The 27491-nt window shown below is 35.2% G+C and overlaps 1 protein-coding gene across 2 annotated transcripts in view; it reads right to left on the bottom strand.

The window, feature by feature from the left end:
- The window catches only part of EDIL3 (EGF like repeats and discoidin domains 3), a 393012-nt gene that overhangs the window by 259981 nt on the left and 105540 nt on the right, over positions 1–27491 (bottom strand). For both annotated transcript variants that reach the window (XM_025437114.3, XM_025437115.3), the window contains exon 2: positions 13307–13435. In XM_025437114.3, coding sequence (XP_025292899.1) covers positions 13307–13435 — 129 coding nt within the window. The remainder of the gene's footprint in view (positions 1–13306; positions 13436–27491) is intronic.

Genomic DNA, 27491 nt, shown 5'->3' with positions numbered 1-27491 from the left:
AAGCATTTTGCTTAAAATGTTCCCCTCTAATAACTTTGCTGGTGAACTACACTTCCATTCCAGCCAATTTTAAAAGCTATTTTAGCTGTGAAATCTGATCCCTGGACTCAAAGTGACCTATCCTCCTGTTGCTACCTATTGCACTTTATTCTCTTCTTATGATGAATATTTACTGCATTGTGTAATGGCTACTGATGTAGGTGTTTTATAATTCTTTTTCAAATAGAAGTATCTCAAGGGCAGGTTTTTTTTTTAATTTTTGGGCCACAGACAAAGGGGGAGATTAGCCTCTGGGGGTTAGGAATAGCTTTTAAAAGATGCTCAATAATAATTGGTTAAATGGAACATCCTAGTGGTCTTTTCTACTCTGTGATTCTGTCTTTATGCAAAGCCACAAAGAGCTTATTGTTGATCTATCACATCTAAAAACCTAGTATTGATATGGTATCATAAATTTCAACTTGGTATTTATTATACCTTTACAGATTCCCATTTTGCACCCTTATAAAGAAAAATCAATTCATAAGTTATTTGCTGTAAGCATAAGGAAAGCTATACTCCTAAAAGGCCAATTCCTAATTATGCAAGCATTACTTACATTACTCATAATTTTCAAATAATAAAACATAGGGTTCTCTTTTTCCCATACTAAGTAAGGTGATTTATCAAATTATACATTGAAGGAAAGAAATTTTTGAAAAATTAAAAGCTGACAGCTAAATTGCCCCCAGTTTGCATATTCAAGCACAAGCAGAAAAAATCCTGACATAAAAATAATAGATCAGGATTTATTGGACATCTTGATAATGTTATTAATGACTAAAATGATAGAGGAATATTCAGGAACTTAGAAGTCTGATTTTTGCATGTAGCCTCTGAATTGTCTATAAGATTTTATAACTTCTACATAGCTCTTATTATAAGGTAGACACTTTTCTTAAGAGTCTTACAAGTTTAATTCGTTTAATTTGAACAAAGCCTCTTCCAAGTTGGTACTATTACTACCCTGATAAGGCTACTAAGGCATTAACAGGTTAAGCAACTTGCCCAAAGTAGCAGAGATAGTAAAAAGAAGAACCAGGATTGAATTCAGTCTGGCTGAGTTCTTAACCAAAATACAATGACACAATCTCTTAAAGAATGTGTTACCACAGTTCTAAGAAAGCATGCTCAGCATGTGACAAACACTGTAATTAAAGGTATTATTATAATTACTATTATATCTCCAGGTTCATTTATTGTTTCAAAATACTCATCCCCATATATGTAACAGGCACAGTTTAATTTGAACACAGACACTGGACCATGGAGAATGCATGGGATGAAACCTCAGATTTAACACCTGTCTGCCTGCCTTTGAGCAGAAATCTATGACCTTGGTCTAGTCATTACATTTATCACAGAATCACTTTTCTATTTAACATTGAGATTGGTATTAGCTCAACTGTTTATTTCAAGGTTATTACAAGAATAATATGTATATTAGCATTTTAATGAATAGAGTACTCTAAAAATACAAGACATTATTAAAGAGAGAGGGTGAGGAAAAAAATGTCCTTGGCATTATGGTGATTGGTAAACCACATAAAAAGACTATCTGCCCACCTCCTTTAATGTTCATTACGTTTGATAGCCAGCATGCCTGGTTGTGAGGTGAGCCTTACTACAGAACTGTGGGGTCACGACACCATTCTGAAGAACAACAGAGCTCAGCCTCTATCACTTAATAATTAGTGGAAGTTGACCTCAAAGGTCAGAACATGTTCTAGGATGTACCCTGGTATATCCATTGCCTGGGGGAGTCAAAGCCACTGATTGAAAGAGAGTTGAACGGACACAAACAGTATTTGCCCTGTTGAAAATGTTTGGTAGCTACTATGTCAATAAGTAACAGCAATGAGTTCTCTACTCAATCCCTCTCCATGATCTGGATGAAGCACTTGGGTTCTGATTTCTCAATTAAAATCTTGCCAGATAAAAGTCTTGTGGAGATTTTGCAACATGTCAAAAAAAGAAGGGGCTAATTCTTATTTGAAATTTGCTATTGGGACGCCTGGGTAGCTCAGCAGTTGAGCATCTGTCTTTGGCTCAGGGCTCAGGGCATGATCCCGGGAGTCCAGGGATCAAGTCCCACATCGACTTCTCTGTGAGGAGTCTGCTTCAATTTTCCAAGGGTTAGCACCAAAGAAAACACCCTAAGACTGGCTCCATCTTTTGCTGACGAACCAAAATTGTATCCTCCTTACTTTATTTTCCAAGCCTTATTTAAAATAAAATAAAGAGAACAATAAATACTGATTGTTGTGCATTTTAAATCATAGTTTGGTGAGTTTTATACTTTCAAAGGGAAAAATTTAATATATTCCAAAGAGGAATCTGCCCAAATTCTCACTCATTATATGACTCATTTAAAAATTATGTGTTGTCACTGTACTTTAAATAACATGGATTACAGAATCTGCCTCCACATAAATACTCTGATTTAGACAAACTGTCTTAGAGTACAAAGTTACCTTGAGGTGTCGTCCAATTTTCCTATGGCTTCAGGCACTGTGGCCAAATAAACCTTCGCACAATGACAGCCACTTGAAGCTCCTTGAGTAAAGATTTCATGCCTTCCATTTCATTGTAGTAACCATAACAAATAGCCTGATTTTAGCACACTGTAGGTCCCAATAAAGATCTGGTGATTAATTACTTTATCTAACTTATGAACATTAAATATACTACAGGATTTCTAACGTAAAAAATAAGTTTCAATCTATCAAGACATTTCTTTGCAATGAATTTGTAATGTGTTATTCATCTCTTTCTCTTCATTCTATTTTCAACTAACGGTAAGAGGAAAGATAAGAGCAAATGCTCTATGATTCAGCCAATAGGCTTTCAGTTTCCACAGAGTACTATTAATCATTTTCTCACTTCCTACCTTTATCTAACCTTCTTAGAATTTATTTATCCAGTTATCTTACTCTACTTTCTTTAGAGCCGTTATTTACTACCTTCCTGACTAATCTTTCTAGCTGGCTATATCCAGGACAAAACCAATGTACATGCTATTCACTTTTCTTCCTGATGATGGCATTCAGCAACTCAATCTAAAGATAATTCCTTTTTTCATTGTTTTCTTTCTCTTGTAGTCAAAAGAAGAACAATTGCTCATTTTCCAGCAACATGTCAATTTCCCTGACATGATAAAATATTAAAACCTTGTCATGATTGCTCAAAAGCAATGTTACTTTTTGGGGCACATGGGTGGTTCAGTTGGTTAAGTGTCTGACCCTTGATTTCCTCTCAGGATCTTAGGGTCTTGAGATCAACCTGAGTTGGGCTTTGCGTTCAGCGGGTAATCTGCTTAAGGTTCTTTCCCTCCACCCCTCTCCATACTCATAGGCACTCTCTTTCTCTTTCTTAAATAAGAAAATCTTCTAAAAAAAATTTTTTAAATAATGTTATTTCTAATGTTAATTTTAAACCATTAATCAAATATGTAATTAACTGGATTAAAAAGAAACAATATAAATAACTGTTAGAATCAAGAAAAGAGATTCATGTTGAAAATTAATAAAGAAGAGAAAACCATATAACTATAGGAAAAGTCTTAGGATTGTTGGGCATTTTTTAACTGTTTTATGTCATCTATGAGTCCCCTATAAACCTCTTTTTCATGAAAGTACTCAACCTGGAAGGGAAAATTTTTCGAGAAGTTAATGATAAATTTGCCACTTAACCTATTACTTTAAAACAGCAATTTTCAGTTTCATAAATGTGTGGAAATTTACATTTTGGCAGTGTCAGAACTGACTTCATGCCATTCCATTTGGAATCTGAATAAAAGAACAACTTAATGTCATTTTCCATTTTTACTTTTCTAATTTTTCAATATATTTCCTAAAATGAACAGAAAATGATCAAGTTTTTCCCTTTTTAAGAGAGCTTTCACTTTTTCCTCCCTTATAAAAAAACAGATCTACCTTCATAGATAGTAACACAAAAATACATATCTACAAACATATTTACATGTTCATGAATGTTTTGCATTGCCAATAAAAACTGTTAACTTTAAAAAATTAAAAAGTAAAAGAAAAGCAACTAACATTTTATGGTAGACTGTAAAACCACCCACAAATTCTTTTTTCCCTTCTTGCATCTTAACCTTTTCAATGTGACGTGGTCAGTCCTTCTACCAAAACTGTTGTTAGCTAAAATGACATAAACTGGGAATGGAAAAGTGCTTATAATTTTGGCCTGATCTTTCTAACTGCTCTTTCCTTTCCACCACCACATAAGGAAGCCTGATCTAGTAGAGACAAGTTTTCATGTTCCCTTACCATGTTCCACTACCCAGTACCAGACAATCAAAACACCTTTACTCTCAATTGAGAGATAATTGGTTGTTTAAACCCACTAAATTTGTAACGATTTGTTAAGCAGAAAAGCACAGTGATGCACACTATCACTTCATTCACCAAAGTATTTAACCCCAAGCTGCAGAAAGGGTATACTCTCAGAAAGAAAAAAGACGATGGTTAAAATGGTATATATCAGTATTTCTTTTAACAGTTTACACTTCTTTTCTTATAAATAAAAACTTTACCACAAATTGGTTCTTATCATTCTTCTGGGCTAGAGAGGAGTTCTGTAACTTGACATTTACTATGATTCTTTGATGTTCTCTATTTTGTGGGGTTTTTTTTTAAGTTACTATATGATTATTAGGGCTTGAAATTCCAAGGTAATAAATTCTATCATTATAATTAACAAAAAAAGTAGAATTATTTTATTTATTTATTTATTTATTTATTTATTTATTTATTTACTTATTAAATATTATTTATTTTGAGAGAGTGTATGTGGGGAAGAGGGAGAGAGAGAGAACCTTAAGTAGACTCTCTGCTGAGCATGGAGCCTAATGCTGTGCTCCATCTCAGGATTCCAAGATCATGACCTGAGCTGGCATCAACAGTTGGATGCTCACCTACTGAGCCACCCAGGTGATCTTAAAGTAGAAACATTTTAAAATTAAGAAGAGAATTGTTTATAAGGTATGCTATAGAAATATTTACATATGTAAAACAAAATTAAGTTTCTATAGTATATACAAAATAAATGGCAAAAATTTACCCTTAAATCATTAACTCTGCCATCTTAACTGTACAATTCTATTTGTTTACAGGAACACATATTAATCCTTCTTATTATCAGAAAAGTTAAATGAATATAACTCTGAAAATGAAATCCCCTGAGTCTAGTTGACTGGGAAATTTCTTAGCAATCATCCATGGCTAGCAGTTTTTGAGATACTATTTTAGTCTATGCAAAATAGCTCTCATTATGATAATTTCTAGAAATATGGATTCAATCATAAGATATCCTTCCTTAGTCCAAGAAGTAATCTTAAGGGGGGAAAATTGACAACTACTCATAATTTTATCTAACATATAAATAATTTACCTGAAATTTATCAAATCTCTCATTTTGCAACCAAAGTTTAGAAATCTAAAAATAGCCTTGCTCTACCCAAGAGATCTACTTAAAGCTTGTTAACATTCTGGTATTTCATGATCACTAACAAGAGTCCTTTAGAGAGTGTCAGCCTCTATTATGCTACTTGATGTTCTGACAGTGATCACCTTCTAAAAGGTAAACATGAATACAGCTATTCATGGGGTAAGATACACAGTGCAAACTGTTTTTTTTTTTAATCATGAGACTTTATGTTTCTGGCATAAATGTAACCAATGTCTTATAACAAAATGGAAGTAGGAGGACAAATTATCAGTGATGAGATCTGAGGGCCACAAATTTAAAAGAACCTGCGTTCACGTTGGAAAAGGAATACCAATTACCAAAGGAAATAAGTTTGAATAGAATATGATAGAAGAGGACAGGAGAAGACAGAACAGGATGAAGCACCTTTATGTTTATTAATTTTTCTAAATGAGAAAACCTGGTCAGAAGCCAATGCCACTACGAGAGGATAAAAAGGAAGAATTACAAATGACATAATCCACTGCCTTAGCTACCCTATATTGAACTACTCTCATCACACAAGTACCCGGAATTTTTTTCTAAAAGTGACAATGGATTTTAAATTACTACCAAATGCCAATGTTTATGTCCTTTGGTTTCAGACTGATAGTTTTAAAAGATTAAATGCACCCAGATATTACTGAAATATTAATATGAGTCATCTAGTATAGCTTATTCTTAGTAAAACACAAGCTTAAATTTTATGGCATATTTCTGAATCATAATGACATTACAATTGCATCTTAAAGGAAAAACTTCTCTTGGTTCAAACTCCTCTTTCAAGTTACATCCTCTCTCCCTATACTGACGTAATGAATTTGCCTCAGTTCCACTCTCTGTTCAAACACCAACCAACTTCTTGGTCTTTTCTAATAATCCTTCCTAAAAATATACCTCCTCTTATTCTCCCTCATAGTGTCTTTTTCTTTATAGAACTTACCGTGATAAGCATGATGGTTTACTCTCTAATTACCCATTTAATTAGGATATCTATACAGGCAAAGCCTATTTTTCAGGGGTTATATCCTTAGTGCCAAGAATAGTGTCTGGCATAGAGTATATATTCAATAAATATTTGATGGATAAACAAATTTAAAAAAATGGTTGAATGTTATAACTGTTTTTTTAATTAAAGACAATTTTGGGGTGCAGTTTTAAGTTCACAGCACAAGAGGGAAAATTACAGTGCTTTCCCATATAGTTCCTGACCCCTACATATGCATAATGTCTCCCCATTATTAAAATTCCTCACCAGAATGGTGCATTTGTTACAATTGATGAACCTACATTTATACATCATAATTATCCAAAGCCCACAGTTTGCAGCAGGGTTCACTCTTGGTATTGTGTATTGGATGGATTCAGGTAAATGTATAACGACATGTATTCATCATTATAATATCATGTAGAGTATTTTCACTGCCCTACAATCCTCTGTGCTCTGACTACTGTTTTTAATGTCAAATTCCACTTGTTTATTACAGGTTTATAGAAAAATGATTGACATGTATATAGATTAACCTTGCATTGTAAATCCTGTTATAATTGCTTATTAACTCCAGAATTTTTCTGGTTGATTCTTTAAGATTTCTATCTACATAGATGATCATATCATCCAGGAAAATGTAGTTTTATTTTTCCTTCCCAAAATGTATACTTTATTTTCTTTCCTTGACTTATTACATTGGCTAGTAATTCCAGTACAATGTTATACCCTCTAATTCCAGCCACATCATTGCAAATGGCAAGATTTCATTCTTTTTAATGGCTGAGTAATACTCCATTGTGTGTGTATGTGTGTGTGTGTGTGTACATACATATACAGATACTATATCTTTGTTATCCATTCATCTGTTGATGGACATCTGGGCTCTTTCCATATTTTGGTTATTATGAAGATTGCTGCTATAAACATTGGGGTGCATGTGCCCCTTCAAATCACTATTTTTAATAGTTTTTTTTTTATCAAGTTGAGGAAGTTTCCCTGTATTCCTAGCCACTTTTGAAAGGTCTTATATCTATATCTTCCATGTGCCACAATCTAGCTCTTTCTCCACAACTCCAGCAAAACTGGTGTTTGCATTATTATCTATCAGCTACATGTAATCCATGTAAATGTTTATCTTGGTCAACTTCCCCACCATATTTGATACTGCTGATCACACATTCCTTGAAATGTGATTTACCCCTAACTTTTGAGGTGCAATGCTTTTCTGGTTTCTCTTTTATCTTTCTGACCATTCCTTCTCAGACTCCTTTATAGGTTTGACTTTCTCTACCTATTGCTTAATTACTGATGAGCTTCTTCGCAGTTTCCATTCCTTGGTTTTCTTTTAAAAATTCTGCTTGTGGGCAGCCTGGGTGGCTCAGCGGTTTAGCGCCACCTTCAGCCCAGGGCCTGATCCTAGAGACCCAGGATCGAGTCCCAGATCGGGCTTTCTGCATGGATCCTGCTTCTGTCTCTGCCTGTTTCTCTGCCTCTCTCTCTCTATGTCTCTCATTAATAAATAAATAAAATCTTAAAAAAAAATAAAAATAAATAAAAATTCTGCTTGTGGGCTGATTTATATACATTCCCTAAATATCAGTAACTATCTATATAATTATAACTTACAAATCTAAGCCTGGTTTCTTAACTAATACCTAGCAAATTCCTCCAATTCAATATGTGAAATACTCAACTCATTTACTCCTCTCTTTCTCCACACTCCTTTTACTCAGTAATCCCAACAGTCACCAATTGTATACTATTGGTGTACAATATATCTAAATATCTAAAGTCACTATTGTATCCTTTGAATAATTATAGGTTATCTCTTTTCCATTCCCTTTGTTGTCCAAGCCAAATCACCATGTCTCACCTGGTTTCTGCAGGAGACTTCAAATTGTTCCCCTGCCTTACTGTGTTCCTTTTTTTCCCATGTTGTCATATTGTAATGACAATGATCTTCTAAAAGTACAACTCCTCTGCATGTCTCTTAGTATAAAGTCCATATTCCTTAAAACATCAGGCAGAATCTGTCACCACTATCTCCTCCAGATGCATTGGGCCACTATGTGTCTTCCTTTTAAACTCCAGCCACATTGAGTTTCTTGCAGCTCATGGAAGGATTTTTATCTCTGATCTTTTCTTAAGTTTATTTTTTTTAAAGATTGTATTTATTAATTCATGATAGACAGAGAGAGAGAGAGAGAGAGGCAGAGACACAGGCAGAGGGAGAAGCAGACTCCATGCCGGAAGCCCGACGTGGGACTCGATCCCGGGACTCCAGGATCACACTCTGGGCCAAAGGCAGGCACCAAACCGCCGAGCCACCCAGGGATACCCCTATCTCTGATCTTTTCTAAATATTATTTCTTCTGTCCAAATACTTTTATCTTTCATCTTTCTAGATTGGAATTAATTTTTATAATCACGTGAGAATATTACTTTTTCAGGTAAGCATACATTCCCTGACATCTAGCTTAAGATAAGACACCTGCTATATATTCTTATGACTCCATATGCTTCGGCTATCACACCACCCACCATATTCATCTATTTATTTATCTGCTTTCCTAGCTAGACAATAATTTCTGTAAATTTGTTTACCATTACATTCCACCAGATATGTAACTATTACTTAGCAAGTACTCAATAGATATATAAAAATACATGAAAACTAAGATTTTTTTTAAAGTCAATCACTTATTTTGTTCTCTTTGATTACATTAATATACTATATATTTGAGTTGTAAAAGCTTGTAATTGCTATTATTTTATTGTATTAATCTGATAGCACACAGAGGGGAATTATGCCATGTAACTTAGATAATCTAATAATTTCCAAATTTTTAACAAACTCTACAATATTCACTGGTAATAGCAATTTCTGTATGAAATAAATGTGTCAACATTTGGCTCCAAATTACCCAGTGCCATCCAGGAATGTGAGCAGGTGGAAAGAAATTTGGGGCTTAACCACACGGTGGTCTGTCTATAAGTCCCCTGGAGAAAAAAAGATAGCATGTAGTGAACATCTGTGCAAACATTGGTTAATCTGGCTGATGTCTTCAAATTGGAGGATATGCAGTAGATTCTTTTTCCCTTTCCTTTAATCATGGAGATATTTTCCTAATGCCTTTTGTAGTCCTAAAAAGTGAGTTATAATAACTCTAAGAGGCTGAGAACATTGAAGTGTGGAAGTATGTCTGAATAGAGAGATGTGTGTAGGAAAGAAAGAGAGATGGGTAAATGATGGATATTAGAGTATAGAGACAGATCAAGAATTATATCTAAGAAAAATAATGTTGTCTAGTGAATGAAGTTCACAAACCTGAGCACATCAATTTCTCCAAGCTTTCACACATAATATGGCAATGTAGGTGATACGAGGATTGATTGCAAATGCGAGAAAGAATTTTGTGCTTATCTGTCACTAGATGCTTTGGGAGGGAAAAATAAAAGTACAAAATTGGGTGAGGATCTTTTTGAAAAAAGTAGCATCAAGAACTTAAAACAAAGTTACTAAAAGTGATGAGGTTTGAGGTAAAATCAAAAAGTGATTTTTATCTCTAAGAATAGTACATATTTGAAATTCTCTTTCCTAGATGTACTACAAAGAAGAGATTATCTGATTGTAGAGTGAACAGAATAAAAATAATTTTTAGAATTAAGATCAAAACCAAACTTTTTCTAAGAAAATATAGAAAAGATATTTTTTCTTTTGGAAAGTAAGAATAAGAGATTTAGAATTCATATAATCACAAAACTTATATAGCTTAAAGGTTAGAAGAAAGCTTGGCCACATCTCCATCTTTGAGGAGATTAATGTGTAAGTAAAAATACATCGATGGCAACAACTAAAATCTTCTATCTTTTAAGATATTACATTAAAACACCTATAGCTTTTTTTAGTGGGAGAGTGTATAAAATACTAATACACTTTATGCTTTCTGAACTGGTGCTACCTAAAGGTTAGGAAAAAACAACAGAAATGTCCCACCAAAGGAGTATACTTTTTCAAACTAAAAATGCAGGATGGTTTTAAATGATCTAATGTTTCATATATTTTGTCCCAATAAGTAGTCTTAAAAATATGAAAAAAGAAACTCAGGTAGGCTAGATATTAAAAGCATTGCTACTGGGATACCTGGGTGGCTCAGCGGTTGAGTGTCTGCCTTTGGCTCAGGACATGATCCCAGGATCTGGGATCGAGTCCCACATTGGCTCCCTGAGGGGAGCCTGCTTCTCCCTCTGCCTGTGTCTCTGCCTCTCTCTGTGTGTCTCTCATGAATAAATAAATAAAATCTTTAAAAAAAGCATTGCTACTAAAAAATTTTTAAATAAAAAAAATAAAAGCATTGCTACCAAATGTTTGTATTTAATAACTATTCAGTACTCCCTTATTACATGAAAGTTGAGAAAGAAGTAGTAGAAAGTAAGGTAATATATGTATGTCCTAAGAGGTATCTAACCTAGATTGTTTGATTTCCCCGTATTTTCTCACTTAAAAAATTATAATACACAATATAGCAATATATTATATAATATATAATATATGTATATATTATATAATATCACAATATAGCAAACTTGCATTCAAGAAACTATGGATATTTTTAAAACTTTGAGGGCACTTGTTTTCTATTATTTTAATGTTATAAAACCAAGATATTGGGACCCCTGGGTGGCGCAGTGGTTTGGCGCCTGCCTTTGGCCCAGGGCGCGATCCTGGAGACCCGGGATCGAATCCCGCATCGGGCTCCCGGTGCATGGAGCCTGCTTCTCCCTCTGCCTGTGTCTCTGCCTCTCTCTCTCTCTGTAACTATCATAAATAAATAAAAATTAAAAAAAAAAACAAGATATTAAATTAGAATTGGTGTAACTAATATGCTATGCAAATAACAAAGCAAATAAAAATGGATATATTTCTTCCAAGATATGGATATATTTCTTATAAGAATATATACCATGGAAGAATGTGGTTGCTTAAAACACACACTAAAAAATAGAACTTAAGATAAAATACTATAACTGCATTATTTCTGAATATCATATTCAGATATAATATATAATAATGAATATGAGGAAAACTTAATTCTATGATCATGTGATTCTCCAGTCTCACTGAACTACATAGAATATGGCAGTATATTTAAAGTGTTGTTGCCCTAGTCTTATTCCTCTGATAAAATGATAAAAATTGAATTAATTTAAAAATATGCACCAAAGAATTCAAGTATTTACTTAAAAAATCTATGAAGATACTGATTTCTAAATTATTTAAAGACATTTGCCTCTTTGATTCCAGATTTGGCTCTTAGAAAATAGCAACAAAAACATTATATACTACAAATGTAAGGCACTGTCAGTTTGGGGTTAGCGGGCTTAAATATAACACTAAAGTTTTATTCTATTCATCTCTTCCTGTTAGCAATATTTACGACTATAATTTTCTCCAGAGATATAGACTTTCCTGAGAATATGGTTCTCATATTAAACTCTGAAACTCACTGTACATATTTGGAGACTGGGTCAAAGTGGCTAAAAAAGTTTTATTTCAGTGGCACTGTATCAAACACCCTACACTAGCAGTGAGTTAATAAAAGCCTTAGAAGAGAATTATATTTGAAATGGATTAAATGAACAAGGTAACTTTCTGTAATAATATAATTGTTTCAGATGTAATACATTCATACTAAAGTTATTTAAAAATATGAGAAAACACATTTAACAAATAGAACACACTAAAATCCAATAACTAGTGGTCAAAAATGGTAAGTTAATAGTTTTAATTATTCTTTCTTTCATTCATTCAATAGTTGTTGTGCTTCTATTATGCATAAAGGTACTAGGTTAGTTGTATTAGGTACAATGATGCATAACTCAAACTGATCCCTTACTATAGTTCTCTTCTTCAAAACTGTTTTTCAAAAGCCATCAAAACCTCTGAGGTTTCCAAGGTTTATGCTGGTTGACAAAAATTTAACTCAAAACATGTTTAGTTTTCCTATATTGAACAGATAGATATAGTCTACTTTTTATTTTTCTTGGCACTGATATGAAACAAATATAGAAATTTTTTCAAATTTAATCATGGTATTACCTTTAGTCAGAGAGAAAAATCTCTATACAAGTTAAAACAGTGCTAAATTATTTGAAGTACGGCCATATCTTAATGGGAACAATTTGGAAATTATGAAGTTACCCTGAATCCATAACTACATATGCCAATGAAGTACTCCACAGATGAAAGAAAATTTGAAACATGATCAATGACTAATCAATATTTGCAAAGTTTTTGAGAAGACTCTGAAGAACAGCACAGACTCTGAAACATCATCTTTAATTTATTTATAGTCTTAGAAAAGTAATGGTTAAAAGAGCTACAAAATACTGGTATTATCAGTCACTAAAATAAGTTCTATATTATTTAGAGTGGCTAATTTAAATAAATTGACTAGGGACTTATTTTTAAGTAAGAATGAAATTTTAAATGTATATCAATATTAGAGAGATAAAAGTGTATTATATTCAAGTAATACTTGTAGTAACTTTGAAGTATAGTGTTATTCACTAAAACATTTTAAAATTATTTGGGAATACCACTAATACAAATATAATTTAATTATAAAATAGATATTATAAAATTGAGAGTACTACAGAGGGGTAAATTGATTCACAGTATACAGAAATCTTATACAGAATACCCATACCTCACCACACCAAATTTGTCAGTCACTCATGCATACAAAGAGAATAACAACTGAAATGCTTAAATCTTGCACTTACCAACCTCCACAACACTAGAACAGTTGGGATCTGTGAAGCCATCTGGACATTCGCAGGAAAAGGAATTGTCAGACAATCCTGACAAACAAACACCTCCATTTTCACATGGATTGGGATCACAGATATCACCTGAGAAATAAAGAAATAGATAATGAATTTTCATTTGTCTTAGGCATCAAAATGCACTATTTCATACTCCATCTTCCTTTGGTAAAGCCATCATACTGCTTAGATTTATAAATAAGGTATGCAAGACCCATTTGAAACCATGTGCTTTTATAAGAGAAATGATATATAATATAAAATTAAATTTTCTAATTCATATATTGCTTACTGAATAACATACTAAAAGTCATTAACTTAGTTTGGGGTTCTTTCATTGCATATAAATGAAATATGCCTGATTTGTTAAAGACTAACTGAAATATATCTGGTAGACTGATTTATTAATTACTACAATAAAAAAGCTTTCTAAACTCACACGTTTAACTCTGTAAATTCTCTTACTAAAGGGGTGGGCTTTATTTCTGGATCCCTAGAATCTGGGCTTGCCCATGTGACTTGCTTTGACCAACAGGATGTTAGCAGACTTGTAGCCAGCATAAGTGTATAAAAGCACTTGAATATTTCTTTTTTTTAATTTAAATTTTATTTATTCATAAGAAACAGAAAGAGAGAGGCAGAGACATAGAGGGAGAAGCAGGCTCCATGCAGGGAGCCTGATACGGGACTCGATCCCAGGACCCCGGGGTCATGCCCTAGGCCAAAGGCAAACGCTCAACCGCTGAGCCACCGAGGAGCCCCTCACTTGAATATTTCTACTTGGAACACTGTCAGGGCCATGAGAATAAATTCAGGCTAGCTTGCTTGAGAGAAGTGAGAGAAACATCGAGGAATAAGAAAGAAACTGCCACAGAGAAATAAGCTGTGCCCTAACAAAAACCTATAATATGTGGCCTTGGCTTTGGTACTGGATGGTAGATGGAACCTTGAATGGTACTGGAAAGGATGGCTATAGGAGGCTGGAAAAACATGAGGCTATCCTATATTACATAGAGAAAAGGAGTTGGTAAGGCTGTCCCCTGAGAAAACTTTCGTGACAGAAAATATAACTAATGACTGTTATAAATGAGTAATGAGATTTCCAGGCAGAATGTTAAAGTGTCAATTGGTTCTTAACAGTTGCACTGATAAAGTATTACAAGAAAGAGATGTGATAAATAAAGAACTGATGAGTTTGAAAGTAAAGGAATACAGAGAGACCAGAATTTGATATAACCAACCAACCAACCAAGCAACAACAACCCAAAAAACAACAACAACAACAACAACAACAACAACAAAAACAAACAAACAAAAAAAAAAAAAAACACTCAATGCCAGCCTTTCAAATCGCTGAAAGATCAATCCTGGGGTTTTGTCAGAAAGGCATGAATACCAGAAACATAAATACCAAATTAAGAATATGGCTAGAAGGGCCCTCATGAAAACATTTCAAATAATTCAAATACAGCCTAAAAGACTCTATAGGCTAAATAAAGGGGCTTCAAAAAGTCCTAAAAGTAATATCTCTGAACAGTTTGACACACCCAAAGTAGCACTGATTAAGTCTGGAGTGAAAAGCAAGCTTCAGACAAAGTCATGGGTGTGGTTTTATTGCACAGAGAGGATATAAATCGGATTCAGAAAAGCCTACAGAGTTTTTAAGGGAGCTTTCTTTATAGGGGAAAGTGTCACTGCCTAGATTAAAAGAGAAGGAGGCTTCTCACATTTACAAAAGCATCTCTGCCCCAACTTTCTACTACTTTGTATTTCTTGGGAACTTTATTCCCTTATAGGAACTTTCCCATGAATTATTGCCTCTCTGTTCTACACTAGCAACTTAGGACTTTAGGAAAATAAAAGTGGAGGTTAACATTTTGTCACATTTTTAAAGGAAGTCATTAGCTATATTAATAGGATAGATAAAAATACTACATTAGTACTGAAATAGCTATTAGAGTCATGAAATAAGTGAATAAGTGAGAGAATGAATAAGTTTGGGTAATATAATTGAATTTAGTATGGCTAGATTATTTGGTTAGGAATGGCTGCGAAAGTATAAATATCTCATATTAGTAAAGATGAAAAAATAACAACAGAATTTATAAGATGAAGAGCCAATGAATGTTTTTAACATGTATTCTAAGGTTTTGACATGGTCATATCTATATTTTAAGATGAATATCCTTGCAGCACTTTATAGACTACATTTGAATGGGGAGGCTGTTGACCAATAGAGATACATTTCAATAGATTTTCCATCTCTGTATATATCTAGCTTGCTAGTCACTCAGTCATTCCTCCACTCATCCATCCATTTGTCCATCTATCCTCCCATTCCTTGAGTACCTATTTTATAGCAGGTACTGAAGTCAGTGCTGGGCATACAAATCTAAAGATAGTCTTTACCATAAAGTAGTGCACGGCCTACTATGCGAGATAAAAAAAGCATGAACAATTACCACACATAGTAAAAGCTGTAATTAGTATACATGATCCAAAATTTAGGATCAACAAAGACTTCTAAAAGGATTCAGTGTTGTCAGGTGATACAGTAGATGAGGGGATATCTATTAAATATTCTAGGCAAAGAGAACAGCATATACAAAGGAAAAAGATCACGGTGCATTCTAGGAACTTCAAGCAGGCCACTATAATTAGAGCATAAATGTGAGAAACAGAGAGAAAGGAGCTCAGAAAGTAGCATGGCCATATAAATAAAGAGCCTGTGTATGCTGTGCCAAAAATCTGAAGTTTATCTTTAAGCACAGAAAAATCATAAAAGGACTTTATGCATGATAAAGTATATGATCACATTCGTGTTTTGGGGATGATAATTGAGGCAGCATTGTATTGGATCAAATGGAAGAGTCAAGGCTGAGGGCAAAAGGACTAAGCGTTAATCTCTTTTGAAGTAGTCTAGTCCCTTCAAAAACTGATTTTCTTAACTCTTTTCAGAGACTGCTATGAACAGAGAAAGCCATGAAGGCACCATTCAATTCTGATTCAGCTAATAAATACTAGGTAATAAAACAAGAAATGAAAGTCCCCCCAAATCACTACTGCTCTTTCCCCCAGATAATGAATCTAGAAGCAAAGCAATTACTATTGAGATTTTCTAGAAAGAAGCGATAATCAGTTTTGAATGTAATACCATCCCTCTCTACCTTAGATATCAACAAAGTAACATAGCTTTTTACTGCCAGACTAGCCTACTAAACCTGTACATTGCATGAAGATAGATATTAACATCCAAATATTTTTTTGATGAGACATCAGTCATTATTTTGTGTATTGTTAGTACTACAAAAAGAGGAGTTCTTTACTCCCTAGACCAGGATCTGTTGTTGCAGCGAAGTCAACAGATCAAGACACATTGTAGATATTCATATCCATTTATTTACACTCCAGGAGAAAGGCAAGGCAGGGGTGATATCCCAGAGGTTCTCAAGCATACGGACTACATTGATACATTTATCCAAAATCAATTACCTTTCATTCTTATCCTTTTTACTCCTATAACCAAGTTCCTGCATCGTTTATTAACTGATGTGAGCTTATAGTCCTGATAAATCAGAGACCACACAAAGCTGGAATGCCTGGTCCTTTAAATTATTCCATCAGGATGGGAAATTTTGATGTCCTGTGAAAACTTTCTTGGTACGTGTGCTGCCCTTTCTAGGTGATAATACTTAATCTAATTGGTTTTCTATCAGGTGTGTATGCCAGTCATATGATGCTTCTGAGGTCAAAATAAGACAGGGTATGTTCACCTCTCACCACATCTTGTAGACACCAGCTGCTGTTTAGCTGACCTGTTCATTCTCTCTCGTCCTTGAACATTTTGTTCTTTTTTTTTTTTTTTGCTTATGTCTACTTATTTCTAATACATTGCACAGTTGTGAAAATTCATCTTATATGTTATCCCCACTTTTGATATTTACTCAATGTCTTTATGAAAGGTAGAAAAGAGGTAATAGATTTGACCAAAATGTACATAGCAGAATCAAGATACTACTATGACCAAATTGATGTGGGAGTTGAGGGAGAGCAAGATATCTGGGTTGATGTCTAGAGCTCCTGTCTCTGTGACTGAGTAGTCATCTTTCACAAGGAAATATAATGGATTTAATTTTAAAGGAATTGTTGTGTTTGAAAAGTCTGTGGGACATCCAAAATGAAAGTGTCCCATAAAGCTACTGAACACACAGATATGGAAATAGAAAGACTTTGGTATAACATGGATTGCTAGGTATGGATGTGAATACTATATTTCAGTGAGTCTTTAAAGGAAGGAAGAGGAGGGTGGGAGGGAGTAGAGAGAAAATTAGAGAAAAGGAGAGGTCCTTGGGCATAACAAAAATAAAAGAGGAAAAATAAGGAAGGAAGAGTCTCTGAAAGAGGAAAAAAAAAAGGAAAATAGTGCTAGGCCTTTCCACTTCAGTATAAATACTCAGTTATTCACTTAGGCTCTAGTATGTCCCAACATGTACCAGTGTTAGATGGACAGTATAGAAGAAAATAAAATTTTTGCATTGGATAAAGTAGAGGGTGGAAGACAGAACCCCATCAAACATAATTAGGATTATCACAGACTGTGCTTTAAGTCTGCTTTTCCACATCTAATTATGAAATGTATCTCTGTGTCACATGGGTTCTCCATGAAGTAAATGTTAAGATAAAGTTAAGAGTGCGACAAATTTATGAAGAAGTAATGTCTATGAACAGTAAATGAGGAGGAAGCAGTAATGGGTGGAGAAATCCTTCATCCTGTGATGCAGATCTGACACTTGTGAAAAGAAAGAGGAGGTGGGGTGGGAAAGAAGGAGAATAGAGCAAGTAAGCCTCAGTTTGTAATACAAACTTGATGAAGTCTTAGCCAATCCACCAGAAAGGAAAGTTTACTCTTTCGAGACATCCTCCAAGGGCATAAATGACCAGATACTGGTATGTTTGCCATGTTCAGTCACTGGCTGCAGGCATAGTGAGGCTATAAAGCTCCAGGGGGATCCTGGAAGTGCTGCAGAAGATCTCTGGAGGCTAACTACATTCCTTGCAGCTAGACTGCTTATTTTCTTGAAGGGGTTTGGGGGTACTACAGCAGTGCACTTCCACAGGTGCCACAATCTTCTCAGTCTCACAACTGTCCTGGTTAGGATCAGTTACATTGTTATCTTGGTCTAAACCATCATATCTGAGCCTGCTGTTTTCTCTACTTACCCATTATCTCAATGGGTTGTACAGATGAAGCCTGACGCTTTAAGTAGAAGCAAATCCTCTAGCTGGAATTTCAAGTCTAATTAAAATGCACTGTAGGGACTTCTGATTCTCTGTCATTTCAATTAACCTGAGAAAGCATCAGCTCAGGTAAGAATCCTGATTAAAATGCAATAGATTCCTGGACTTCAAATCAGTGCTTTTTGTCTGTTTGTTTACTTCCCGATGGATGTGTTGGTAGAGTCCTTTAAAACTAAGATGGCAACCAATACAAGAAGACAGGCTCAATGTGGGAAAATAGGACAATACACGATTTCATGGTTCTTTATTCCACTGTCAGCAGGCTCCTAAAATATACCTCTGCATATTGTAATCTGTGTGCAGCGTTCTAGCTTGATGCTTCTTGGCTGGCTGGCCTCACCTGCTTTAGATTAGGACAGATGTGTTTAATTTGAATCTAACTATGTTTTATGATTCCATCTGCAGTTTATGGCAGACTCAGGCAAATTAAGCTGATGCCGATTTGCCTTTTGGCAAAAGAATGAAGCAATTATTTTTCCCAGGGGCAAGAAATCATTGCAGACTAAATTTAACTTCCTGTTTGCCTGGTCTTTCACCCACTCTCCAGGGTTCTGCTTGGACTGGGATCATCCTGTCTGAGTCCAAAGTCCACCTCATTCTTTTCACTGGCCCACCACCTGTTGCCAGTCACCTGTTCAAGGTGATTCAAGGATTGTCTTATTTCATCTCATTATTAATTTGCAATCCATGATCATTTAGCCTAGATAGCAAAGTGTACAGGCATCTATAATACATCATGTAGCACTGCAGAAGACAATGTAAAACCTTCTAAAAATCTAAAATCTCTTTTTAATTGTGGTTGTTTTTCCTGTGAGCTCAGTATATGAGCTACGCGATTTCTAATGCCAAGGAAAGGATAAAATCCTATGTTGGCCCTACACTGGGAATCAGGTGAAAAGAATAGCTAATTTTCCTCATCAATGTTTAAACTCTCAGATGATTTATGCATTCTGTTTTCTTTATACATTAGTGCCCTTCTCCAGTTCACAGATCAGAGAATCACTGAGTCATTCATCATGTATTGACACTCCAGGAAACACAGATGAGGCTAGGACTACAGCCTAGATGAAGACACATCAAGTTCCAGCACTCTTAGAATTTATCTTATAGTGGAGGGGATGCAGAATGAAAAACTAACTAGTAAGCAAGGTATTGGTCACTATAATAAAAGCCATAGGAGTGGCGGGGGGGGGTGGTGTGTGTGTGCAGGATAACAGGCTAGTGAGAAAGGCAGTAAAAAGAACTGGTTACTTAAATGTACAGTCCAGAGATGCTTCTCTGAGGAGGTGTCACTGGAATTGAAAACTAAAGATGAACAGTGCCAGTCATGTTACAATCTAAGGAAGAGTTTTTTAGGCAGGAGAATAGCAAATGTACGGCCCTACTGATAGGCAAGAGTAATGAATTTAAGAAATGGAAAGGGGGCCAATGCATTTGGGACATGGTAACAAAATGTCACTGAATGTTTTTTGTCAGCAACACAATGTTAGTAGCAACCAATTTATAATTTAAAGCCCCTTATTTGACTGTCCTCATAATAATCAAGGGCACTTCCACCAGGCCTATTCTTAATACTTATCAAACATCTACAATACTTATTGTATTTACATGCTAATGTTCTTATCTATGTGTATATTGATCTTTTTTACATATTAATATGTCTACAGAGTACTGCTAATGTATTCATGTATTTACATGGTAATATAAATATACCGATAATTTATTTGGAGGAATGCAAGCTTCTCCATTTTTTATGTTCCTTTAACAATGCTGTTTCCATTTCTGAAAAAAATCTGCATACAGGTATAAAATTAAAAACAACAACAAAAAAGGTAACATATTACTCAAGCATGTTACTTAACCAACACAAAATATTTAATTTATTCAGTATTTCCCCACACTAAATGTGAAAGATATTGTCATACATACTGATATGTGGGAAAACAAAACACAGTGACCATTTAAAGTCGTGCTTCACAACTATGACAATGCAGGTCTGTGTATTACAACCTCATCTTCAGTTTATTGCCCTCCTACCATTTTATTTACAAACTGGAAGAAAATAAAAGCTTTTGTCTTCAACTGCACAAATTAGAATTTTTAACAAGTCTGTAAATAGAGTACTTGGCAAAATGAGCCAATTGCAGTACACAAGTTAGCAATAACTCTAGTTAAAATGAAATATATTTCATGAAAATATGCATACTCAACCTGGTAAAACAGAAAATGTTAGTACCCTTATGACTTACTGCCGGTAAAATTATGCACAACAAAATAAATGTCACTTTTTGAATCAACAATAGGCTTCTCAATTTACTTTAGGGCTTCTGGAGAGAAGCCTCCAGAAAAGCCTGTGTAAAGCCTCAATTTGTGTTGAATATTGAAATTTTATTTGCTGTATGTTCTAATGAGTTTGATGCAAAGATTTTTATTTTAAAGCCTTCTTTTGTAAACTAAAGCTTATGAGTGCAGTCAGTTTAGATCTCAAAAAAAAAACAGTTAAAAAAGTTTGATCTGATTGTTAGCTTCATATGTACTTTATATATAAATTCTAATCAATATTTCAGACCATTACTTCAATTAGGAGAGAAGGAAATAAGATAAAAATGCCAATAAGAATAAGTTTATCTGCATCGCTAGGATCGGCCATTTTACTGGAAAATCACTGGACATACTTGCAATAAAAGACAATCTAATTCTATGCCCTGGTGGCCACAGGGCCCCAAAAGGACCATATTCAGCTATGGAAGACACAAATCTAATGACTAAACGAAGGAATGTCTTAGACTCAGAGCCACACTAAAGCTAACTTAAAGCACATTATCTCTCAGCTGATAGCCAGTGGTTTATCACACTATTTCAAAAGACATTTTTCTTTGTGGATAATGTTTTAAATGCTAAGGGAATACTGAAGAAAATTAAAAGAAAATTAGCAAAATTGTTGAGTATTGACAACGTGAATTTTGCATCCTTTAACACAGCTTCAATCAAGACTAAGTGCATGAAAAGACAAAACTATTTGGAGCTCTATATTTTGAAAGAAAATCTGGGCAGACTTTGTGTTTTAAAACACTCTAGAGAGTCCCTTAAAATAACAAAATCTAGAGTTTTTAGAATTGAAAGGGACATCAGAAATGATCTAACCCAGTGGTTCTCAAACTTCACTGTATATTGCAATCTCAGGGGAGCTTTTCAAATTCCTGATGCCCAGCCCAATTAAATCAGAATGACTGAGGGTGGAACCCAGCCCTACACATTTTTGAGAACTCATCTAAAGATTTTAATTTATTAAAGAAGAAAAAAAAATAAAATGAGTAAGGAGAAAGAACGGAAAGAAGGAAAGATAGAAGGAAGAAAGTTTTTACTTTTCTGCCTTCAATTGAGAGGAAAGCAAATGAAGAAAAATATTTAACTAGATTCCTTTGTTAGTTTACTATGATTATGAAAAAAAATTATTTGCAGGAAGCTATAACTGGCAATTGAAAATGAAGGTACACAGTATGTTAAAAAATTAGAATAGATACTACCTTCAATTTTTTAAATAAAAAATAGATACTAGATACTATTTTTATTTTTTTAATTTTTATTTTTTTTAATTTTATTTATTTATTCATTCACGAGCAACACACAGAGAGAGAGGCAGAGACACAGGCAGGGGAGAAGCAGGCTCCATGCACGGAGCCTGACGTGGGACTTGATCCCAGGTCTCCAGGATCACACCCTAGGCTAAAGGTGGCGCTAAACCACTGAGACACCCAGGCTGGCCTAGATACTACTTTTAATACTAACATGTATTGAAATCCTATCAAATAATTCGCTGAAACTTCAGAAATTAGAGAATTCAACCATACAGAAATTCAGAGAATTCAACCATGCAGAATTCTCAAGTCTGCTGACAATACTGTTTCTACCTCTGAAGAATATCCACCTAGTCATTCAGTTCATATTTCCTGAAGCCCATCTATGCTCCATTAAAATTTATCATTGCTGTACATACTATGGGGGCTCTGATAGACAATGACTTGTTCTCAGGGTTTAAGAAAAGACACAAGTAGTTGACTGGTAGTTACAACTGCATGTTAGGTCTATGAAAAAGAAAACTATGGGTGCGAAGAGAGCACAAGAAGGTAGCACTAAACTCAGAATTCTGACACTGGAAGCCTTCCCAAAAGCACGTCATGTCTAATTCAAGACCAGAGAGCTGGTGGAAACCAGCTAGGCAACTACATGGGACAACAGATTAGAAGCAGAAGGAAAAGCATGCGAAAATGCAGGTAGGAGAGCCAGTGTATGTGTTTGAAAAACGGGAAGAAACCCACCTCACCTGGAGAGAAGAGTGCACAGAAATGGCAAGAGACAAGGGAAACAAAAGCAAAAATGAACTATTGCGATTTCATCAAGATAAAAAGTTTCTGCACAGCAACGGAAACAGTCAATAAAACTAAAAGACAACCTACAGAATGGGAGAAGATATTTGCAAATGACCTATCAGAAAAAGGGCTAGTATCATTCAGTCAAGAAATGGGCAGAAGACATGAAAAGACATTTCTCCAAAAAAGAATTACACAAGGCGCACGAAAAAATGGTCCACATCACTTGTCATCAGGGAAAGACAAATCAAAACCACAATGAGATACCACTTTATACCAGTGAGAATGGTTAAAATTAGCAAGACAGGAAATAACAAATGCTGGCGAGGATGTAGAGAAAAGGGAACCCTTTTGCAATGCTGGTGCAGCCACTCTGGAAAACAGTATGGAGGTTCCTCAAGAAGTTAAAAATAGAGCTACCTTATGACCCAGCAATTGAACTACTGGATATTTACTCCAAAATAGAGATGTAGTGAAACAATGGGATACCTGCACCCCAATGTTTATAGCAGCAATGTCCACAATAGCCAAACTGTGGAAGGAGCCTCGACAGATGAATGGATAAAGATGATGTGATATATATATATCATTTATACTATCAACTATATACACCATATATATCATTTACATCAACGCGGATGGAACTGGAGGGTATTATGATGAATGAAGTAAGTCAGTTGGAGAAAGACAATTATATAGTTTCACTTATATGTGGAATACAAGAAATAGTGAAAGGGACCATAAGGGTAGAAGGGGAAACTGAGTGGAGAAAAATCAGAAAGGAAGACAAACCATAAGAGACTCTTAACTTTGAGAAACAAAAGGAGGGTTGCTGAAGGGGAGGTAGTTAGGGAGATAGGGTAACTGGGTGACAGGCATTAAGGAGGGCACATGATGTGATCAGCACTGGGTGTTATACTAAATGTTGGCAAATTGAATTTAAATTTTAAAAAAAGTGTCAATGCTAAAGAAAATAAAGTGGACAGGATATGCAGTGTCTTTAAGAGTCTCAAAAGGAGTCTGGGCATTCCTGAGCAGAAAGGATAGCCACTTAGGATACGAAGCAGGAGGGCTGACATGATTTGGACTTCAGATTACTCACCTTACCTGTAGTGTGGAGGATGGATTACAAGAAGATAAAATGTAAGTGTGGCAGATCAGTTAGGAAGTGGCAAATGTTACTCTGGCACAAGGGATTGCTGGCTTGGATTAGAATACTAACCACAGAAATGAAGAGAAGTGGATTCCAAAAGTTCTATTGAGAGACAAAATTTATGGGCCATATGGTTGAAAGGAAAGAAAGCTAAAAAATGAACTCACCTACCAAAATTCAACAAAAAGTTCTGCCTTTCATTCTGATGGAAATTACAGTCTAAGAAGCAAGTTTGGGGATGGTGATAAAAGGAAGTGATAGATTCCATTTTGGAAATGCTTGGACTAAAATGCCTGCAGACATGCACTTGGAGATACTCAGTGAGAATTTGGTTTTATGCATTGGAACCTGGGGAGAAAGGTTTGGACTAGAGAGATAAATTAACACAGAGCTGATTTTTTTTTTTTTATATCATGAGAATATAAACAAAAATTCTGAGAAGAGCATTTGGATATGTGGTCTAGAAACCATATACGCTTGCAAACTCAGCATTGTAAACTCTCTGAAGTTCAGAATCATTTCAGGATCCCTGGGTGGCGCAGCAGTTTGGCGCCTGCCTTTGGCCCGGGGCGCAATCCTGGAGACCCGGGATGGAATCCCACGTCGGGCTCCCAGTGCATGGAGCCTGCTTCTCCCTCTACCTGTGTCTCTGCCTCTCTCTCTCTCTCTCTCTCTGTGTGACTATCATAAATAAATAAAAATTAAAAAAAAAAAAAGAATCATTTCAACTTAGAAAATTCTCCCCTGTGCCAAAGATCAGGCTCGTCTACCTGCATTTTCACATACTCTTCCCTTTGCCTCTGGCAAAAGTCCATAGTATCCAAATAAACTATTATCCAAATATAAACAGGTGAGAGACAGAGGTTGGAAATGTACTTAATACAGAAACTTAGGGGCACTAGTTGGCTCCGCCCATTAAGCATCTAACCCTTGATTTTGGCTCAGGTCATGATATCAGGGTTGTGAGAGCCCCATGTCAGCTCCATGGGACTTAAAATTCTTTCTCCCTCTCCTTCTGCCCTTCCCCACCCATCCTCCCTTAAAAAAATAATAATAAAATGACAGAGACCTAACAGTATTTCGATGCTACTGAGAAGCAGCTACAAAAAAGAAGAGGTTAAAGATACAATAGAGAGGAAATACTCAGAAAGGCAAGGAGTGTGGAAAAAAACATGACCAATGGGCCATCTACAGAAAGAAGACGTAAAGAAACACTGAGGGCTCAGCCGAGTTTGAAAACAATTGACAGGGGACGCCTGGGTGGCTCAGCGGTTGAGCATCTGTCTTTGGCTTGGGGCGGGATCCTGGGGTTCCAGGATCGAGTCCCATGTCAGGCTCCCTGCATGGAGCCTGCTTCTCCCTCTGCCTGTGTCTCTGCCTCTCTCTCTGTGTCCCATAAATAAATAAATAAAAACTTAAAAAAAAAAAGAAGGCAGCCCAGGTGGTTCAGTGGTTTAGCACTGCCTTCAGCCTACGTTGTGACCCTGGAGACCCAGGATCGAGTCCCATGTGGGGCTCCCTGCATGGAGCCTCCTTCTCCCTCTGCCTGTGTCTCTGCCTCTCTTTCTTTCTCTCTCTCTCTCTCTCTCTGTGTCTCTCATGAATAAATAAATAAAAATCTTAAAAGAAAAAAAAGAAAGAAAACAATTGACAGTGGTGACAAGTACCCAACTCGATATCTGCATAGAGGTCAACACCTGGATGTGTGATAGAAGTAGAGAGCCAATCCAGGTATGTTGTTTCATCAGACAGGTGTAGCGACGGTCAACAGAGCAAAAGAGTGACACCTGGCTGGTTCTGATTTTTTTGAAAAATGCACAAGATAGCTTATTGAATTTTATGCTCTAAGATTATATATATATATTTATAATTACGCAAAAATTATAAACTCAGTCAAATGTTCTTTCAGAGAATATTTCAGTTCTTCAGTTGACAGCAAAGGACAGACTAAAAGATAGAATTTGGCTGCTGTATATAAATAACACAGTACATCATGATGGTAACACTTAGCCCATCAATCCTTGTCGTGAATACAAACTCACACGGGCTATAAAAACAATCAGGTGATACAAAGAAGATAAAATTTAGTGCCATGTCCAATTGGGGAGGTTTCACATTCCTTCTTATTTAGATCTTAAATTGTCAACTTTCTGAATGTAAAGCTGCTCAGCCACAGTACAAAAATAACCTCCAAGGAAAACCAGTCAAAAACAAGTTGGCTAACTTGATCTCTTACGAAACATGGGTACCCAAAGAAAGAACAGGACATTGTGTTAATCATTGGATAACCCATTTTATCTTTTTTTTTTCAGACAGAAAGGATACGTCATGTTAAAATTACAGAAAAAAATTGTAAAGTCTAATTGTGTTTTATTTAGAACCTTGTTTGAAGATTCACAATTTAAGACAGCAGTAGAATGACAGTTTCAAACTATAGCACGTAAAAGCTGAAGGAATATTTTTCAGTTTTAAGTACAGCCCCAACTATTTATTGCCAGATGTTTAAAGTAGTCAATCATGTCATTACATAACATGTTTATAAACTGTGCACTAAATCTGACTGCATTATGTTTACCCATTTGGAGGCTAGAGAAAAAAAAATTAAAATGCATCCATCCTCTTCTAACTAAAAATAGCCAAGAAGCACTTATCTAATTTATGGAATGGAAGTCATATATTAAAAGTCAGATTTAGATCTTGATTAATTTTTGTATAAAGTGAATGATTTCATATTCACCTTTTATAGCAATTTTCACATGAAAGCAACACTTTATAGTTTCTGAATGCTCTAATTCCATATAATGTATAAATTTTCAGAATTTAAATCTTTTTATTCACAGTCAACAGTTCAAGGGAGCAGAAACATAAATGACTTAGGCCACTTTCTATAGACATGCTTACTAATAAACATAAGAACACACTAGCTCTTTAATTTTTTTAACAAACATAGACTATCTTATTCAGATTTAATGATTATAAGGCCATTGTGTTTTCCTAATGCAAAGAAGTTCCTGACAAGTAGACAGCTGAGCAATTAACTCAGTGGAAGTCAGAAATTATGGGTGTTCATGCTATCTTCTTGGTTTTCAACAGGTGTCCAATTTTTGCTGTTAGCACTCCAATTTGCATCTTTATAGGGAACAGCCTGATTTTAAGGAGGGAAGCAAAGTGCCCTTTCTTTAGGAGTTCCAGCCGCCTTAATAGAATGCCATTCAGAATATTAGTGCTTTTATACTGAAAAGGCAAGGAAATACTTCGGAAGCTGGGTTATGTTACTCTTCTGGCCTATCGAACAGAAATGTGACTTGTTAAAAGGAAGCCA

Source organism: Canis lupus, chromosome 3 (genome assembly GCF_003254725.2).
Source record: "Canis lupus dingo isolate Sandy chromosome 3, ASM325472v2, whole genome shotgun sequence".
NCBI classification, from domain to species: Eukaryota; Metazoa; Chordata; class Mammalia; order Carnivora; family Canidae; genus Canis; species Canis lupus.
Note: the sequence above shows the minus strand (reverse complement) of the source record. Positions and strands in the feature narration are given on the sequence as shown.